General features: G+C 32.2%; 1 protein-coding gene across 3 annotated transcripts in view; it reads right to left on the reverse strand.

The window, feature by feature from the left end:
• Positions 1-21,164, reverse strand: part of UBA6 (ubiquitin like modifier activating enzyme 6) — an 80,097-nt gene that overhangs the window by 9,716 nt on the left and 49,217 nt on the right. For all 3 annotated transcript variants that reach the window (XM_067736176.1, XM_067736178.1, XM_067736177.1), the window contains 14 exons: positions 20,366-20,509; positions 18,842-18,909; positions 18,052-18,130; positions 16,850-16,930; positions 13,297-13,374; positions 11,576-11,757; positions 9,911-10,016; positions 8,029-8,118; positions 7,714-7,794; positions 6,612-6,740; positions 5,096-5,147; positions 4,945-5,008; positions 3,555-3,624; positions 2,036-2,107 (listed from right to left, as the gene is read on the reverse strand). In XM_067736176.1, coding sequence (XP_067592277.1) covers positions 2,036-2,107; positions 3,555-3,624; positions 4,945-5,008; positions 5,096-5,147; positions 6,612-6,740; positions 7,714-7,794; positions 8,029-8,118; positions 9,911-10,016; positions 11,576-11,757; positions 13,297-13,374; positions 16,850-16,930; positions 18,052-18,130; positions 18,842-18,909; positions 20,366-20,509 — 1,296 coding nt within the window. The remainder of the gene's footprint in view (positions 1-2,035; positions 2,108-3,554; positions 3,625-4,944; positions 5,009-5,095; positions 5,148-6,611; positions 6,741-7,713; positions 7,795-8,028; positions 8,119-9,910; positions 10,017-11,575; positions 11,758-13,296; positions 13,375-16,849; positions 16,931-18,051; positions 18,131-18,841; positions 18,910-20,365; positions 20,510-21,164) is intronic.

Raw genomic sequence — 21,164 nt, forward strand, 5'->3', positions numbered from 1 at the left:
ATGGGCATCTTTTAAATATTTATTGACTACTGAAAAGAAGTTCTATCCCAAAGAATATGTCTTCCTTCATATAGTTGCATGCTTAGGGCAGCACATATAAATAATTTATCTTTAACAAGGGCAGTGAAGTTAATATTCTCAAACCAAGAAACTAGCTACACATCATCATTAAAATACTATTTCTTATTAAAAAAACACATCCAATTCACATTTTTACATATTAAATATGATTATAAATATTTGAGAAATACTAAGGAGTCAGAGAAGCAGTAATTTTTATTTGCCAGAATGTGTAGTTGATATTTTTTGGCTATGGCATCTTTTAACTACGAGTGCCAGACGCTGAAGCTTCAGTGGGAGCTGCTTCAAGGAGTGGTGAAAAAGCTCATAAGTCATGTTAAAATTGCTCAGGGTAATTTATGCCGCCAAAACTTCGACACAGAAAGAAGCAATTCAAGCTAGAAAACGTATTGAAGAGCAGTAGAGACCTGTAAAGTTATTGATGCATATTTCCTTGGCTTCTGTCTAGCAGCTTTGCCCATTAGAAACATGGGCTAGGAATCTTCTTTATATAGGAATTTTGTTTTTCCTTTCTGTACTTTTGTTCTTGATAAACTACAAATCATGAACATTTCATTGAGAAAACCTATTTACTTGCACAAAATGAACTGCCTACAAGTTTTCCTTGTCCCTAAAATAAAAATACAGAGTGGAAGACTGCACACACCACTTCCTACTTGAATTTTGCAGAGAGGCACTCATTACTCCACATTTTCCAGTATAGCTAAAGGTAAACGGAACAGAAGGTTGTTCTGTGGTTTATTTCTTTTTAAAGTGCATACGAAAAGGCACATAATGAACATGTGAAAAAGAAAAATATTTAGTATTTTCAAACTTTTTTATTTACCCTGCCTAAATTTCATGTTCCACCTTTATTAATACTCCCTGTCTTTCTCCTTCCAACATATTTGCCGACAAAATCCCAACCCTTGTTACAATCCAATTTACCAGCTATTCTACAGTAGCACCCAAGCTGCTAAATGCCTTTTCTCCAGCCACATGTAGTGGAATACATTAAGTGGAATTAACATTAAGTGGATCTTAAATATTATCTCAAAATTCTACAACATCTTCTAATTCCCCACTTTTCCCACTCCCCTAGGCAATTATTTCACATCTTTTTTTTCTCTGCTCAAACTTCCTCTATCTTCTCCCTGTCACTCGGAGCGATTAAGCTTGCTTCTTTTTTTCAACTAAGAAAATAATCTTTTTTTCTTGCACACTCAAACCAATTCCTTACAAATCCTGTCAGGGCTACTGCAAAATGTGCACAGAATCCAACCTCTTACCACATCTTCCCTGTTACCCACTACCCCTGTTTGATGGTTCATTCAAACCACCATCACATCTTGACTATAATCTCCTAATAGCTATTTCTGCTTCCTCTCTCATGTCCTAATCATTCTTAACACAATCGCCAGGGTCATCCTTTTAAATATGTCAGGCTGTGTCCTCTGCTTAAAATCCTCCACTGGCTTCTTATCCCATAATAAAACATGAAGTACTTATAACCCTCACTACCTCTCCAATCTCGCTATCTACCACTCTTCTCTTGCATATTCTCCTCCAGAAAAATTCTAGCCTTCAAAGTCTTTCAAGGCCTTTCTCTGAACTTGTTCCTGCCGTCTGTACTGCTCTTTCACCAGATAACAGTATGGCTCACTCCCTCACTTCCTTCAGGCTTCTGCTCAAATGTTACCATATCAGAGAAGCTTTCCCCTTTTATCTCGTATAAGATGACACCAGCTCCATTACCCTTTGTTTTCCCTGTTTTACTTTTTCTTATTAGCACTTATGCCCATAATGCAATATTACATAATTATTGGCACTTTTTTTAATAGTCTGCCTCTGGCCCAACTCGCACAAGAACAAGAATTTTGTTTTGTTCCTATGGGCTTCTCCAGGTTTAGAAAGAGACTTGACACAAGTAGAAGTTCAATAACTATTTGCTAAATGAATGAACTTGTACACATACCTTGTTGGAAGGTCTGAATTCCTGAATCTTTACTTCGGAAAGAATATTCAACAGGGTATCTGCTGATAAGTCCTGGTTTTTAAAACAGTAATTTTATCAACATATTCTTAAAATTCTGAATTCTAAACCTAAAAAACAACCTAAAAAAGGTCCTTTATCATACTAAATATTTGAATAATTTATGATATAACTGTTTAGACCACATCTTTTTGTGACATTTACTTTTATTTCTATAGAAATACCATCCACAAAGGCTGGGAAGTGGGGGTGGTGTGTGTAAAAAAGTACTTGTTAGTCAACAAACCTTAAATCTTAGTTCTTTCCACAAATTTTTTTTTTTTTTTTGGCCGTGCCATGCAGCAGGTGGGATCTTCCCCGACCAGGGATCAAACCTGTGCCCCCTGCACTGAGAGCATGGAGTCTTAACCACTGGACTGCCAGGGAAGTCCATCCACAAATTTTTAAAAAGGTAGTTTTAGGGCTGGTTTTATCAGACAGAGTGCCTTGAGATCAGGAACTATCTCTTCATTGTTTTACAAAGTTCCCTGCAGAAAGTTATACTCAATATACATTGACTCACAGTAAATGGAATTCATACCTTTGGAAGCAGGAAAATATTTAAATGGTTCAGGATAAACTTAGATGAATTTAAGGCTATATACATGTTTATTATTAAGAATCTACTTAGGAAAAACTGAGACACAGTGCTTTTGAGGTCACCTACAACTCATCACAAAATTATCACTCTTTTCACAAAAAGAATACCCAACTGAATGCCACTATTTTTACCAGACATTTATGGTATATTTTACTGCGTGTTAATTCCAAAAGGGATTAATGTACAACAGGCATTTTTATCTAGATCCAAAATAGCCAATTCTAGTTATGGATCTGGCTCATATTTCCCATTCAGCCTAGTACCTAAAAGTATATTAATTTATTTAGCTCTATTATGCATTTGAGAAGGAAAATTCACTAATGCAGACCTGCCTTTCACATAAAACTGTATTAGATCCCTTTACATATGAGTCAATGAAGACGATGTCTAAGAGAAAAGGTATAAATGATAAAAGTAAAGAAATGTCAATGTAGGCTAGCATTTTCAAATCTCCTGAAAAGCATATGTTAATTTCACAAAAATAAGCCAAACAAATGATAACAAACAGAATCACTAAGAAATATTTAAAAATTGTTATGAAATAGGTCACTTTGGGTTTTCAGAGTAATTACAATAATTAAAGTTAGTAGGTTATAAATGTTTTAAAAATAAAGTAAGACTGCTTTTACAAATATTTGTTTCGCTACTTAAGTTCAGAAAAAAAAGTGACTTTCTTCCACTTAGTGATGGTGCAATGAGATTTTAGCTTCTGCTTTATTAGAATGGGCAACACTAGAACAAAATGAAGTTTATATCGAAGAATGATTCTTATAACATAAAACACATTTTGATGATGCAATTAGCTAAGTCATCTAATTCTAACCTTTTCTATCACTTGTTAGGGCTTGAAGAATATCTTACCTCTTCTGTAAATGGAATGCAATAGACTGTAGCATATAATTTTGCAGCATTCAGAAGGAAACTGAAGTGCCTTTTGAAATTAAAAAATAAAGTGTGAATGCACAGTTTCAAAGATGTTTACCAGAAACTATAGCCTTTAAAATGTTGAAGATAAGTAATTACAGAATTTTTGTTACAGGATTATTTTTTTTCAAGTTAGGCAATGAAATTCTGGTCTAGACCAAGGCATTGTAGAAGTTATAAAAGAGAAAACATCACATGTTTATCCTCATAAGCACTAATATTCAGGTAGTGATCAAGACTACTTTGGGGAGAGAAGTGGCCAGAAGTAGAAAAATTATTGAAAGAAAATTCATTTTAATTCATAAGAAAATATTACAAACTTGGTTTTAAAGAGTGTACAATAAGTTCAAACTAAGCAAATGAGTTTGTTTAAAAACAAAAAAGGTAAGTTTTATAGAAGAAGCAATCAGGGCTTCCCTGGTGGCACAGTGGTTAAGAATCCACCTGCCAGTGCAGGGGACATGGGTTCAAGCCCTGGTTCTGGAAGATACCACATGCCGCGGAGAAACTAAGCCCGGGTGCCACAACTACTGAGCCTGCGCTCTAGAGCCACAATTACTGAAGCCCGTGCGCCCAGAGCCCATGCTCTGCAACAAGAAAAGCCCCCGCAATGAGAAACCCGCGCACCGCAACGAAGACTAGCCCCCCGCTCGCCACAACTAGAGAAAGCCCAAGCGCAGCAACAAAGCCCCATTGCAGCCAAAGATAAATAAATAAATAAATATATTAAAAAAAAAGAAGCAGCAATCAGGATAAGGTGACTAAGAATAAGCACCAGAGGAAAAAACTAAGCACAGAATTATTTGTTGAAAGGAAGGTTAACAAGCTAAGTGCTTAATTAAAATATATACATATAAGTATGTTTGTGTATAAAATGCATATCTAATATAGATAGGATATACAGGTATTTACTCAAAGATGAACTCATTTGAAAATTAACCTGAGATTATTTAGGGAGTTATTTAGTAGTGATCATTTTTCCCCATGTAACTAAAGTTTCTTATATACTGACTTCATTAAATAGGAAAACATCTGTCTTCATTTTACTTTTTTAATGAATAATGTCAAAGAGATGACACTTTGGTTGTACTTTAGAGAAGACAAAAATAATAAGATTATTTACCATGTAAAAAAGTAGATTCACCTATGTGTGGGGAGAAGTATTGTGGCTGGCTTTGTTGGCCAAAATGCTATGCTAACTCTTAGATTAACAGGGATGCAATAATTTAACATTAAAGAGCCTGCAGTTTTCACCCTCCAATGTAAACCTATACAGTTAAGAAGTTTACAATGAAGGATGTATATAAAACTGGATATATATACTTACAAAGGTTCATTTAGATCAAATTTTAATGGAGAGGGGGGTCTTTTTGGTGACTGCCAAAACAAACCTAACAAAATACAAAATATTATTTTCAGTGTCAGCAGTCAGTAATAAATTGCATTAAACTTTCTTCTCAACACTGATATATACTTACTGCCATCTTTTAATCGTGTGTCCAGAGGGAAACAGTGAAGAAGCTGAAGAGCCTAAAGAAAAAATTGAATTAAAAAAAAATCACTACTTAATATTAACGGAAGTAAAAAAACCTCAAAAAACAACATACATAAAAAGATATACAGTGAAGTCTTCCAGTCACCATGTACTCAATCTGCCCATTCTCCTGTCACTGCCCCCCACCCCAACTTGGAATAACCTCTATTGCTATTTTTTATCAACACTTATATAGTCTTTTTTCTTTTTTTTGCATCTATGGCAAACATGAATATAGATTATTTTATCCCTTTTCACAAACGGTGGCATATTTTACATATCATTCTGCTCCTTTCAAAGAGCTAATCCTTAAAACAAGCAAAAAAAAAAAACAGTAAAAATACATAGTATTTTATATTTTGAAATGATATGCTGCTTGAGATTTGCTTCAAAACCATCTAGGGGGAGGGTATATTAGGTGGGATTATAGATGAAATAAGATTTTCTATGAGCTGTTAATTGTTAAACCTGGGTGACAAATATATGAGGAATACATGGAGATTAATTATATGCTATTTTCTCTATTATTTCTGTGGTTGAATTTTTCCATGATAAAAAAAAGTTAAAAAACCCATAGAAGATAAGGACAAAAAAGGGTTCTGTAGATTTTGAAACATGAGGTCATTGATAGTCATGGTAAGAATAATTTCAATAGTCATGGGGAAAGAAGACACATTTACTGGATGAAGACATGGCAACAGTTAGTATAGACCACTTTTCCAAGAAGCAGAGCAAAAAAGGAAGTGAAAAACAGGAATAAGTATAATTTAAAGACTTTAAAAAGATGAGCTTATTTTATATTCCAATAGGTAAGAGCCTAAAGAGAGGGAGAGACTAAACAGAGTGCAGGACACATTCAAGCTTCTGTATGTAACTGGAGTAAGAATAACAGCTAATATTTCACTAAATATTTATGGGATGGACCAGGTTCTATGCTAAAGACTTTGCACGTATTAACTCATTTGATCCTCACCACTATGCTATGAGTCAGGCACCAATTTATTACTCCCATTTTACAATGAGGAAACAGACAAAACGTGATTATTAGATACATATGGGGAAGGCAAAATTCCAACAAAATTTCTGATGGAATCTCTATTCTCTCAGTCTCTTGCTTTACTCTGAACAACAAACTTCTTTATGATTACTGATTAAATGTATTCCTTCTTCTCTAGAAGGAACCCCTATTTTATTAAAACCCATTTTGTACACAGAAAGACAAGGATTAGTTAAATGTATAACTGACAAGCCAATGGGTGGAGTTTAAATGCATTCTTTAATCAGTAACATTCAGGGAGAAATTGGTTGTGTGCCCGTCACTTGTTCTCAGTTAACGTAATAATTTCTGAAAAGCTTCCTGAAAGAAAGAGTATACATTTTCAGGTCAATGAAATTAATTTCATAGTAATTAAATGAGCCAAGTTTAGACTTTTTCTTAATGTTTTATAATGTATACTTACCTTATGGTTAAAATATTTTTCAAACTTTAATCTTGCTAATTCTACACAGTGGGACCAATTTCTAGGTCTTCTGCTAAGTAACTTAATAACTTGAAAACAGCCCTCTAAACTTTGTCCAGTTTGTATCTTCTAGAATGAGAGGAAAAAAGAAAACAAAGCAAATACATGTCCAATTAATCACACAAACACACATGCACATATTCCCAGGAAATGTCAGCCAAAGTTTGAAGTGCCAGCTCATGTGTCTTATGATTTTATTATTTTCACCTCAAGCTCCCTGTCCCCGTCTTTCTACTTTCCCTCTTTCTTTTCTTTTCTGGAGGGGAAATGGGAAAAGACAGTATGTAAAATGTTAACTCTAAAGTTTCTTATCTCCCAAGTTATCCTCATGTCTTGCTAGTGGTAAGTTAGTACTATGTATGTACTTACTATACGAAGTGCTATGAATAATATTTTACACTAAAAAGCTGGCCTTTTTAGTGTAGGATTAAAGGAAAGTGAAAAAACAGCTTTGAAGTTGCCCTCACCATGAGACTAATAAATCTGAGACCATTCCTACTCCTGAAATTTTCACTAAAACTTACTTCAGTTTTTTCCAAAGAGCTTAACAATCTGTTTTATTATTTGTAGCTCTCTTATCATTTATCAAATCCTTATCAGGTTGAACCATATGAATTGCTGTTCTGTGAGTCAAACATGGTAATATATTTGCAACTCCATATAGTTTGACCAAATTAAAAATGAAGGGTTATTTGTGACCTGCTAACTTCGAGATTCCTCATATACTTACTATACACAATATTAATGTATAATCTCTGTTTAAGGAGGTAAACTATTTATAGGCAACTTGAAAATAAGATTACACTGACATAAAGTGTTGGGGTTAGCAGATGCAAACTACTATATACAGAATGGATAAACGACAAGGTTCTACTGTATAAGACAAGGAACTAAATTCAAAATCCTGTGATAAACCATAATGGAAAATAATATGAAAAAGAATGTATATACATATAACTGAATCATTTTGCTGTACAGCAGAAATTACCACAACATTGGAAATCAACTACACAATTAAAAAAAAAAGTGTATTGTTTTTTACCTTTAAGACTTCTTCTGCAGATGGATAGGTTTGCCAAAATTTGTTAAACAACGAAGGCTTGTAGCAAAAGGAACTTTCAAACTATAAGGGAAAAGAGGAAAACACATTACAAATAAAAGTATGTTTATAAGTTGGAAATATCTGATGAATTGGGCAATTGGGATTGACATGTATACACTGATGTGTATAACATTGATGACTAATAAGAACCTGCTATAGAAAAAAATAAAATAAAATTCAAAAATTAAAAAAAAAAGTTGAATATATCATCTTTTCTACTTCAAAGAAAAATTTCTTAGAAAAAATCTTTATTACCTTATCTCTTGCCCATTGTATAGTGTGTTCAATAGCAGCTGGAAAGGACTTTAGGGTACAAAATGGTATTTCTTCTTCTGGGGGATCCCGCTATTTTATAAAATATGACAACAGTTAAGAGAAGCAAGGACAATTTTTTATGGAATGAATTTACTTGAGTGTTTTAAGACCATTAAAAAACAAAATTCAAAAATAAAACAAATCCAACATTTTTTATCTTCTTTCTCCTACACATTAAGAGGAAAAGTTTACTCTTTTGACACTTAACCCACGTGTTTACAGAAATGTAACAACAAACACAAATTCTATTGTCACTTATTATCTGTGCACTCCTTTGGTACCATGTAGTACTCATATAGCAGACTATCATATATAATTACCTTTTTTTGTTTTCTCCAAGTATCAAGGTGACATTTAACACTTTAAATATTCTGCATTTTGAAAAATAATTCAAGAATTCCCAATATAGTGCCCACATACCGTTTCTTTCTCCAGGCAGAAAAAAATATTTGTAAGCAGGAATCATATGTTCTTGATGCTTGGTATAGTTTCTTGCAGAAATTGTGTATTAAATAAATGGCAAATGTCTATGTTGTGTCATATGAAAAAGTACCATTGAAGAAATCCATATTCTCTTAAAGGGTACATTTGGTACATTTAGTCTTATTGGCTTACCCAATCTAAAACAACTCACTTTGTCTCTTTTTACTTAGAGATTTTATTTTAGTGTGTTGATCTATAAAATACCACGGAATATTTTATAAACCAAAAAGGAAAGCCAGATGGAGTATTCAATTCTAGTTTTTCTGAGTATGAAGTTAGAGAATATACATATCGGAGAAGGGGAAGATGTGGTAGAATGAGAGAATCAAGGGAACTTTCGGAATTTTGTAACATCCCCTACTTTGAAAATCTTCTAGTATGATCCCAGCATATCATGATTTTCTCCACCTAATTTCCTTCAAATCAAACTTATCAATTTTGTCTATTATAGTGTTTTCACTACATAAACTTCTGATTGCATGAGAGTAAAGGGGAAAACAAATTTTATTAAAATTTAAAAAATTTTCTAAACCAAACATATCCATTAAATAAAGGGATATTTATGCTTGTAAAATAATATTCTTCTTTCAATTTTACAACTTGGGTTGACCTTTTTTAAAAAATTTTAAAAATTAATTAATTAATTTATTTTTTGCGGTACATGGGCCTCTCACTGTTGTGGCCTCTCCCATTGCGGAGCACAGGCTCTGGACGCGCAGGCTCAGCGGCCATGGCTCACGGGCCCAGCCGCTCTGCGGCACGTGGGATCTTCCCGGACCGGGGCAAGAACCCGTGTCCCCTGCATCGGCAGGCAGACTCTCAACCACTGCACCACCAGGGAAGCCCGACCTTTTTTTTTTTTTTTAAATCCCCAAGCCTACATTTCTTAGACCAGTGATTTTCAAAGTTGGCAGTATCGCAAAATCACTCGTGGCGGTTAAAAAAAAAGTTACACCTATATCATTTGTATAAAATATATTGTTACAAATGGCTTGGTCCCTCATATGGAGAAACCGAGTCTTCAGTAAGATTTTGGGTGGGTCACCAGTTCAAAGGTTGCTAAAAACTAATCAAGCAGCTCTGAGAAACAAACAGTAAACACAAGAATAATATTCCAGAAAGACTGGAAACAAAATTTTGATGATTAAAAAAATAAGTTCAGCTACATTTAAAAAAATGTCTATACACATATGCACAGACATCATTGGCGGATCAAAAACAGAAGGGATTAGGAATGCTAAACCAAATTTGCTGACTAATGAAGAGAAATAAACCGTGAGATATAAAAATGATGAGATATAAAGAAGAGATATTTACTTTAAAAAAGTGGTTCACTTACATGACTATTATAGGATTCAGTTAAATGAGGTACAATAACTTCAGTGTGTCCCTTAGTGCCCATTGTTCCAGAATCTAAGAGGGGCCGTAGATTTGCTAAGCAACGGCTATGTGAAAAGAAAATAGGTAATAAACATAAAAGTGAGCAGTAACAATGTAAGCAGAGGACAACTTACCAATTTCTACTGACCATTTCATATGTTGATCACTTCTTGGATATAACACTTTAGGAAACAGATACATGACCACCAAACAACCCATTTATTATTACCATCCTCTTCCTCCCACAAACTTTGTTGCTCACTCTAGCAATTTTTGTCTCTACCTTCCATTCCCAAAGTTTGGTAGTTTTAGAACAAGACATATTACGTTTATCTTGTTCTAAAACTCCTACACAGAATGGATAAACAACAAGGTCCTAATGTGTAGCACAGGGAACTATATTCAATATCCTGTGATAAACCATAATGGAAAAGAATATAAAAAAAGGATGTCTCTATGTGTATAACTGAGTCACTGCTGTACAGCAGAGATTGCCACAACACTGTAAATCAACTATACTTCAATAAGAAAACAGAAAAAACAAACTCCTATCAAATTTTGGGCTTCAACTTTTTTTCCTCTGGGTTAACTCTTAATTAATGTGTTACCCTTTCTTTTCTTGTTTTCTATTTCTTCTTTGGTTTATTTTCCGACTATAAGTTCTACCTCACTATACCTTTTCAACATTTTCTTCATCCCAAACCTTCTTTCTCAATACTTATGATGCCTATATTCAACACACTTTATTTAATTTCTTAAAGTTTCTTTTTTGGCTTTCTCTGCACAAGTTTACAAACTTTCCACTGTACTCTCAACTGGTAAATTTTCCTGCTAATAAATCTGCTCTAGCACCCTAACATTAGAGAGTCATACAAAGATATAAGAAAGATTATGTAAGGTGTATATATCATAGTCATTTATTCATCTACTTATTTAACAAATATTTACTGAATGACACCATGTATTGGGCACTGAGGACAGAGTGATGGGAAAATAAATAATAACTGAATAAATGATTTAATGAGGAAACAAATATTAAATAAATGTGCATGTCAATAAAAACTAAGTGCTATGAAGGAAAAATGAGTGCTGTGAAAGATTATCTTAGGAGGATCTAATTTAGAATTCAGGGGTTAAAGAAAGTCTGTTTGAATAAAGACATTTAGGCTGAAACTGAAAGGATGAGAGAAAAAACTAAAGGAAGTGAAAAGTAGGCAGATTTGGGGTCAGGAGCTTTAGAGCAAGATAAACATAATTTCCTGAGGTTGAAGGAGATCATGTACAAGTCCCTGAGGTGAAAAGTGTTAGATGCCCCCACTGTATAGAACTGAAAGAAAGAATGTGTGGCTAGAATAAGGGGAGCCAGGGAGAAATAGTAAATTTTAAGCTGGAGTGGTGGACAGGTGGCAGATACTCTATGAAAAACATTTAGGCCATTTTAAAGATTTTTAATTTTATCCTGTCTCTAATGGGAAATCATCAAAAGGCTTGGGTTCGAGAAGAACTATAATAGGAACATAAAGAATAATCAGAAACTTCAGTAACTTTTCAATAAATAGGTGTGAGAAATGAAGTGAAAACAAAAGAAAGACGATTTCTATGAACCTGAATTTCAAGAACATACCTGTCTACGTATCTCCTGGCTTCCACATTATCTAATGCTGTAATAATTATATCCTGCTTAGTATAGAACTCATCATTGTAAATCACCTCGGTGGCTGGACATACTTTGTTCAAGTGTGCATCTATCTTTAATTGAGGATTTATTTTCAGGGTTGCATCAGCAGCAGTATAACTTTTAGGTTTCTAAACAAATAACATACAAAAACAGAAGAAATAAATGGTAAACAGGAAAAATAGACCATGACTGAACTTAAAACATTTTTTATATGAAGAATAATGTAATGAGACCAGTTTTCATTTTTAATTTGTGGATATTACATTCACTGTGGTCATGCTGCATTTAGTAATGCACATTAGAATTAATAATTCATACATTATTAATAAAAATGTAAACAACTTCTATTTTACAGCTAAGTGCTCTGTAATTCTTAAAATATTAGTTAAAAGTCTAATTAAAAGTACATTTTTCCCTAGTAATGAGGTTTGAGTCAAGTAAGTGCCTAGAAAAAAAATGAGAACACATTCAGTACAATATTAGAAATCCAAGTTCTATAGAATATGAACTCTCAGAGGTATGGTAACCTAATATCAATATTTTGGTACTAAAATGTTTAAAAAATTTTACCATTTCTGGATGGAAATAAAAAATTATTATATATGTTTCAGTTTTATAAAAAGAGTACCCTTTCTTTTCTTTCAGAGTTAGTGATCATTTTTAAATCACTGGTGTCCTTTCAGGTGCTATCATAGTTTATTTGGGAGGACTGGCTCTGACACTAAGTATCTATAGATCATTCAGCTTGAACGAATGCATCTAGTTTTAATGGTATCTGTCTCTTCTCATATTGTTAGACGGACATGTTTTTACTTCTCAGTGCTATTAGCATTCATACATACAAACTGTAAACTTTGTTAGAAGTGTAAAACAAACAGGCTTTAATAGTTCTTTTATAAGTAAAATGCACAAAGGTCTGTGAATGAATCTTATCACATAAATTTTAGTTCATGGGAGACCCTGTTACTTAGTTCTTTGTATTTGGATAGGTGAGGTCATTCGGTTAACTATGCCACTATGTAACTATATAAAAGTATGCTTTAATTACTTTCCTGTTCATGACATTTCTTAGTTTACTAAGATTCTCAATGAGTTGTAGAACAACAAAGTGAAAAAAATTTCTAAAGAGCAAATTTGCTTGACTGACTAAATTGTTTCTTTTACTGACTTAAATATTTTGACCTCCATAAAAAAGACTGAAAATAAGCATTATTTTATAATAAAAAGGGATGTTAAATAATCAAACAAGATCAAAAGAGCAAAAAATTCTCAAACTTTACCTGTTTTGTAATAAAGGTTAATAAAAAAGACAGTGCCAAATTTGTCATCTATAAAAACTTCAAATTAGGGAAGCTGTTTTTATATCCTAAGATGTTTCTAAAATTACATAGATACATCTTGATTATAAAATGAAAAAAATACTGCCCATCATTCACAACTCAGATTTTAACACCCAAAATCAATGCAAAAACTAATTTTTATATTAAAAAATAATTACATATTTTCTCTATTGTCATTCCCATTATTTGATAATTTGAGAGATTCTAATAAAATAAAGAAGATACTATGCTTGTTAAAGCTCCATTTTCTATTTATAAAAAGGAAACTCTCTTCTTTGTTGTATAACATAATAGATGATTCAAATTTGAAACAGTATAACAACACACCTGTATGTGATGAGGACGAAATAGAAACTGTCTATTCAAGTTGGATTTTTCTATCAAGTCAGGATCTGTTACTGTAACCTAATACCAAGGAAAAAAATGGCTGAAATTACATAAGAGATAAATTTAAATCTACTTTGTTTTTCTCTGAATGACTAAAACAACTCCCATAAGTTATTCTAAATTAATTTGGCTGGTAAAAGTTATAATACAAATACTCCAAAACTGGTTACCAATACTACTGTTTTTATACTTATATTTAATGATAATGTTTAGCATACGAACACGTCAAACAAAACACCTGAAACCAACTGCAACTCCTACTCAAAACTTGTTTTTAACTATTCATAACAAAATAAAGGTTTAACGTCACTATCACATTTTAGAACCGTAATGGATTAGCCATAGAGGAGTTAGCTCTTCTTTCTACACATATTTATTCTCAATCTCAATTGATTGGGAAAGAAAGCCTGCATGTTTCAATTTGAAAGCTCTTGCTAAAGCAGAGGTCTACAAACTACAGTGCAGGCAGGCTGCCTGTTTTTGTAAATAAATTTTACTGAACACTGTCACGCCACTTTATGGCTGTTTTCATACTGCAATGGCAGAGCTCAGCAGCTGTGACAGAGCCTTAAGATTCACAAGCCTAGAACAGTTACAATCTGGTTAAGAAAAAGTTTGCAGACCCCCATTCTAAAGGATGAAAGATTAAACAGATCCAAGATAATCTAAAAAGTACTCATAATGCATTTGCCACTTAAGCTAGTATTTGTAAAAGATTTCACTAGAAGCAATATTCTCAGAGTGTGTTCCAGCTGTTACATGTTGATTTGTATTCCCAAACACATTCACTTTCTTTTAGCTGGCATTTCAGATATATATATATATATACATATATATGTATATATATATATAGATATGTGTATATATATATATATATATATATATTTTGTTTGTTTTGTTTTCAACAGTTCTTTTTAATTACGTGTTAGAGGGTATCTCTTTGAAATGGGGGGAAAAAAAAGCACAGAAAATGTCCTTTAAGAAAAAGCTTAATCAATGTATACTTATTGTGATTACTGATTAAAAAGCTTTTTCTTCTACCTCCCCCAACCCTACTTTTTATCCACTTTTTTTTGTTTGTTCTTCTACTGGATTGATCAAGTATTCTTGATTCTAATCCTCCCTCAACGCCCCTGTCAACCCCTCACTGAACTGATTTGGAAGTTAAATCTCTATTTTTATGTGGTGATATTCAAAATTTTAACATGTACATGTGACTTAAGATCTAAAATTAAAATCTCCATCTTCCTCCTGAACAACTGGAGGATATTTGAACTCTCCCTTCTGTTTTCCATATCAATGAATATTTTACTTATTCTTAACCAGCCCACCCCCAAACTGGTCAATATTTTAGGTTATTAAAGGTTTTAAAAATTAATGCTTATTTAAATCTAAGAATGTTGATAAATGCCTCTACTTACCCTTGCTTCACACATTGCCTGTATTAATCCATAGTTCTTTCAGTGAGAATAAGCAGTAATCTTTCATCATTTTACTAGTCAATTATCTTTTTTTTTTTTTTCTCTTAACAGATAATTTAGCTGGGTATAGAAATCTAGGTTGATAATCCCTTGCACTATAAAGATATGCTTCTCTATCTTCAGGTGTGCATTTATTGCTGATGAGAAGTCTACTAAGTAATCTCTCTTTTTATCTTTGCTTTTGATTTGTTTGGTATTAGTTTACCTTTTCAATCTGAACACACTTGTCTCTTCAACTCTGGAAACTTGTCATTATCCTTGGTATATATTACTTCTTCTCCCTTATCTTTACTCTCTCTGGAAATTCTACTACACTTATGTTGGACCATGCAAATGTATCCTCTTTCATTTTAAAAAAAAAGAATCTTTCTATACTATATTTTGGGTATTTATCTTCTTTTCATCAATTCTCACTTCAGCTATATTGGAATTTTAAGTTCACTGATTATACAAAAATTCTTCCTTGGCTTTTTGTGAAAATTCCAGTGCCTTTTCCCCTCATGTTTCCATTCCTCTTTCTATGTCTTTGGTCGTTTTTAACTTTACAGTTTGTTCTATTATCTGTAGCACTCCTATTATCTATAGTTCTTAGAGAGTTAATTCTTCTATTTTCATTGGCTGATTCTTCCAGGTGGTACCTTTTTCTAGTAGACTGTCATTTTTCATTGTGAATTGTCTTGAATGGATGTTGATTTCTCTGCATAGTCCTATGTACTCTCAGTGTGTAAGTACCACCATGATGTGGTTTTGCATTTGTTTTAATCAGAGGTTTCAATGGCCCTAAATTTGTTATATTCATTTCTCTTCTTGAAGTTTTTATATGGTATAATTTTGGACCCCATACACCAGTGTGGTGCAGCTCTGAGTTATGATTTCTTACAAATGACTTTCTTTCTAGTTAATGTATTGGACATATATTTAAGACAGAAACACTTACGAGTCACCACAGCTTTTAGCTCGGGAATTAATTTCCCTCTTGGTTCCTGGAACCTGGGGTTTTCTCTTTCCTTCCTTCTAGTTAGTTTGGCTACATATGTAAACACTTTAAAAAAGAATAATTTATACAGCAAGACTATGCATTTGCAGTAGGCTAGAAATCTGTCCACATTAACTTACCTTGTTTTGTTACCTGAAGTAAGTAGGTTTATTTACTATAGTTCTTTTCCTGACTTTTATATGCTGATATGTATTATGAAGTTCCAAGGAGTAAAGTAGGTGATATCCAAACTTGTGTAACCAAGGATTTTTTTTTTAAGAAATACTTTAAAAACTACCAGAACTAATAGTCATTTGTGGAACACAATTTAGGAAATGCTGAGCAGGAATAATATAACTGTAGGACATCTGCCTGTAACTGTGAGAGTAAGTTTAATAAACTATAAAATGTGAACTATTAAATAAATTTTAGTCATTTAATTACTATTAGTCACCATGATAAATCTATGACGTCACCACTGTAGTGTACATCTTAAAGGCAAACAGCATCAATGAAATACATTTTTATTTAAATATATGACATGGCTTTCCAGTTAACTGACATTTATCATCTTAAGAATTTATACTGTATACCAAAGTTTACACTACTCACTCTTCGATACTCACCAATTGAAACAATATCTGAGTACTCTGCAACTTTCTAATGTTAGCTTCTCCCATCTTAAATATTTATTTAATAACAAGTAGTATCTAATAGAAATAACAGTATTAATGTGCTTTATTGTTTCAAAAGCCCTTTCACATTTGATCTTCATAATTACATTATGAGGCAGGTAGTACAGATAACAGTTTCACAATACTAAAGAAAGAAACTGAGGAGCAGAGAACTCAAGTTATTTGTCACAAGGTCACATAAATTTTGAAAAATGGTCAGGGTATATTTAGAATCTTCCAATTTCTAGCCTAGTGGCCCTATCCTCAAAAACCAATACTTCAGATCCATGCAGTCAAATATGATTCAAAACTGGGCAGCAAAAGAAATATAAACTTTTAACTCTCAAGGATTTATATCTTACCATTCCCTTCTCTTTGCCTGTGCCAACACCTAGCAAAGCAAAATTTTTTAACATTTCACAGCCTATGGCTCCACATCCTACCTATGGAGAAGAAAAATAAAAGGTATCAGATTAAATAAAATTAAAACATCTACTTACTAAAGAGCAATTTCATCTTAAGTTTCTTCAAATGCTGTTACAATAAATACATACTTTTAAAAATAATTTGAACTTTTAAAGTAACTTAAAAATCATTTTACTTTAAAATATTTAATGGTTCATGATATCATTATAAGTGTCTCAATTAAAAAAATGTATAAATCATAAAAGGAAAAGCATAATATTTATAATTCCTTTAAAAAGAAGACATTTTAATATTCCACACAAAAGCCAAAGTTTGAACTCAGTTTTTATATAAGATGGAAACAAACAGCATGAAACAGTACAACATTACAATTAAAAAGATTACTTGTTTATAGATAATTTTCTAAACTCATTTGATGAATATAACTATTCTAAGACTTTTAAGTAAAAACTAATAAGAGATTCTACATGCAGGTAAAAGCTCAGGAATACTGCTGATTTTCAAAATATTATTTAAAAAATGAATAATAAAAATCAGTAGTACTTTTAGGACTGATTATAATAATTAAAAAAATAAGTGGCAGGAGAAGTCGTCTTATGCTATTGGGGAGAGCTTCCCTGTCAATGCACTAAGACATTAAAGAAAGACAGATCCACCTACATATTCCTACATTTGGTTAGAAAAAACAAAACAAACCCAAACCCCACAATTTTTAATGTATTTCTAGAAAATCATTTAATGTTCAAAACTATTATACTCGTATTTTAACTTTACATGTACTAATTCTCTAGACGATGGGTTGGCAAACATCTTCTATAAAGGGCCAGACAGTGAATGTTTTCATCTTTGTAAGCGATACGGTCTTTTTCACAACTACTCAGCTCCACTTTATAGTATGAAAGAAGCCATAGACAATATTTGAATAAATGGGCTTGGCTGTGTTGTCGTGAAACTTTATTTATAAAAACAGGCAGCAGGATGGATTTGGCCTGCAGGTACAGTTTACAAATTCCTGTTTTAAACATTTCCTGAATGTCTACTATGTTAGAAACTGTACTCAAATTTCATTTAATAAATTAACTTGATATACAAGAGCAGTTTGACTGTACTATTTATTCTCATTATTATTCCTACTTACTAAAAAGATATTCAAATTTTGTAGCTTCCGACACAAAGTGTCTCCAATGCAGGCTCGTAAGGCATCATATCTATCTCCTCTGTAAAAAACAATATAAACCAAGAAAATAGAATGGCATAAAAAAACATTATTAAGATTAGTTTCATTGCTGCTAGTACCAATTTAATGAGTTTCTTCCAAACTAATAGATACATTATCTTATTTGAAAGAGAAGAAACTTCATAAAGAAATCAGTTGTTTCTTTTTTCCATTTGACTTAATATTCTAAGTCCAAATGACTTAAGTGAAGGTCACTTTAGTTTATCCGGAAAAAAATTTTTAAGGCAGGGATTTTTAATAAAGGTTTGTAGAGAAGACTATGGTTGGGCTTTGAAGTTGTTAACCCACTTAAATTGAAGGCAGAACTTTGGGTTATGTGTATTTCTGGGAGAATGAATTCATAAGCTTTTATCAGATTCCCAAAGAGATATGTGACCCAAAAGGTAAAGAATGACTGATATAAATAAAAGCTGCAGGTAGCAATTGTTTTCATCTAAAATCAGAATGATGTTTTGAAACCTAACCATTCTCATGATATAAATTTAACACTTTATATTCATTATTTATAAGGTGGTAAAGAGATACTGCATTATTATGACACAATCTCTAAGTAGAGAAGAAATGACTGCAGAAGTGAGCTAAGGAGAAAAGACATCTAAAACAAATGCATGTTTACACAAAAACTCTTTTAATCTAGTTGCTCCTTATAAACATACAACTAAGAAAAAAGCAACAAAAAGGTCAGTATTACCGTGGGAGAAATTCTTCACGTTCAGGTTTGCCTAGGGATTCGACAATATCTGCTGCTTCAATATATAACTTAAAGTAGAAGATAAAAACATAACTTACTATGTAGAAAGCTAAATTGCTAGAAAAATTATCTTCTGTAGTTATTTAATGATCATTAAAGAAAACAATGATAAACATGCTGCTTCAGAGTAAAATAATGGATTAAAAAATATAATTGTTTCTTATGCAATAAACATTCCTTACATTCTTTCAATTGAAACAATGGTTAAATCTGGAGGAACTGTAAAAAGATATAATTTGATTCATGTCATTTAGCCATCTTACAGATGATATATTCTATTATTAACAAACAAAAGGAAATTTCACCTCCAAATCTATTTTTTATAACTACATAAAAACTTCTGGAAGCTCATTCAATTTCAGCTACATTTGAATAATTTGTTTACTTTTGATAGGAAAGTACCTAGTCCATATTTAATTTCCAACTTGGAAACTATGTCATCTGTAATTATTACATACACTACAGAGGAAATGGTCTAGGAAGCCACAATTTCAGCATTTAAAATAATATCAAACAGAATTAGTTCAGGTTAATGAAAAAAACCCCTGAGTCTCATTCTCATTTTCATTTTAAGTAACTTATATGGCTAAAAAACGTGAACATGACCATGAACATGAATAAATGGTTATTTATTTAATTATAACATAGAATCTATATTAATAACATAATTTATATTCCCCATGCTGCTAATAGTTATATCTAAACCAGACTTTTACAATTGAACTTGTACACTGTGTTAAAATAAACCAAATAATCCAGCAGCAAAATAACATTAATTAATAGCATCGATAATAAATTTACAAATTTTAATTATTAAAGCTAAATTTAAACTTTTTAAAACATAATAAACAAGATCAATGTTATATTCAAATGTTTAAAATTAAAAAAAAAATAAAGGGCCTGAAGAGTATCCTTTGATACACTTTGCCAATTATTCCTTCTGGTAATAGAAACCAGGGTCTTTCCATCTTGTGATGTTTTTACCCTATATAGTTATCAAACTTTTACCATTCCTATGCTTTCTACCTTTAGAAGTTTATACATAGAAACTAGGGAATCTGAAGATTCATGATGCCAAAAGACTCCATGGAACAGTTCAGGAGTCCTGAAAGCATGTGACTGCTAAACTAACAGTAGTGGAAACTAAATATAAGGATAAGAAAATTCCTTATATATAAGGAATATAAGAGTGATAATTCCTTCACTCTCACAAATGAGGGAAATACATCCTAGAATGCAACTCTGGGTTACATGCCAATAGCCTCAACAAATGATCTTGTCCGTTTCCATTACAGAATTAAGTTTTGGTGGCACATCACATCTGACTCATGCATCAAAAAATATTTTAAGGTTGCTTTTATAATATATTAATTAATGCTATGTTATAATTCATAACAGACATTCATTATATGGGTGAATAATTCAACCTTAAGTACAAAAAAAATATTAAAATAGAGAACTAACCCACTGGCATAAAGGAGAAAACTTTCCTGTCACAGCTTTCAATACTTCTTGGCTGGCAACACCTCCTACTGCTGCAGCAAGTGGGGGTAAAAAGCCTTGGGCAGTCCAAGAGAGCCAACGCACAATGTCATAATTTACTTCAGGCTGAAACACAAGCCACGAAAGACAATAATATTAACAGTATTCACATGGTATACTCAAAATTTCAATAAATAATTATACCTTAACTTCTAAAAGAGCTACTCAATTTCCCTAATAGTTTTTAAGTCCTAAAAAAAAGTCCCAATCTCATAATAAAAGATCCAATTCCATGTCAGTTACCTTAAGCGCTATATTTCATTACCAGTACCTGCCCAATTTTGCTTTCTGACTCTTTATGTGACACTAGGGAACAATTTAGAATTAACTGGATTATCTACTGTGATGTCGGACAAACAACCAGAATTTTAAAAAACATGTTTTAATGAAAACTATGGAAAAACTCTGCACCTACATAAATGAAAAAAAAAATGACCCATAAAAAATGATGAGCTATCATTTGTGCTTGAAGTGGCAAATAAAAAGTAAAACTGTAAAAAATGAGGCAATACATTGTTACAAAAGGCAGTTTAGGAAAAAAATTGAGAGTAATAGCACTTTTGCATACAAATCTAAGAGCCAATCACCACAAAGTTCTCATTATCATACTTAAACTGAAATGATGTTTCTCAAAATAAAATTTATTAGTATTTTTAAGAAAAAAATGGAGAACTGGATTTTGGAGCCATTATTTTAGCACAATTTCTTATTTGTCACAAAG

The sequence above is a fragment of the Pseudorca crassidens genome, chromosome 4 (assembly GCF_039906515.1).
Source record: "Pseudorca crassidens isolate mPseCra1 chromosome 4, mPseCra1.hap1, whole genome shotgun sequence".
Lineage (NCBI taxonomy): Eukaryota > Metazoa > Chordata > Mammalia > Artiodactyla > Delphinidae > Pseudorca > Pseudorca crassidens.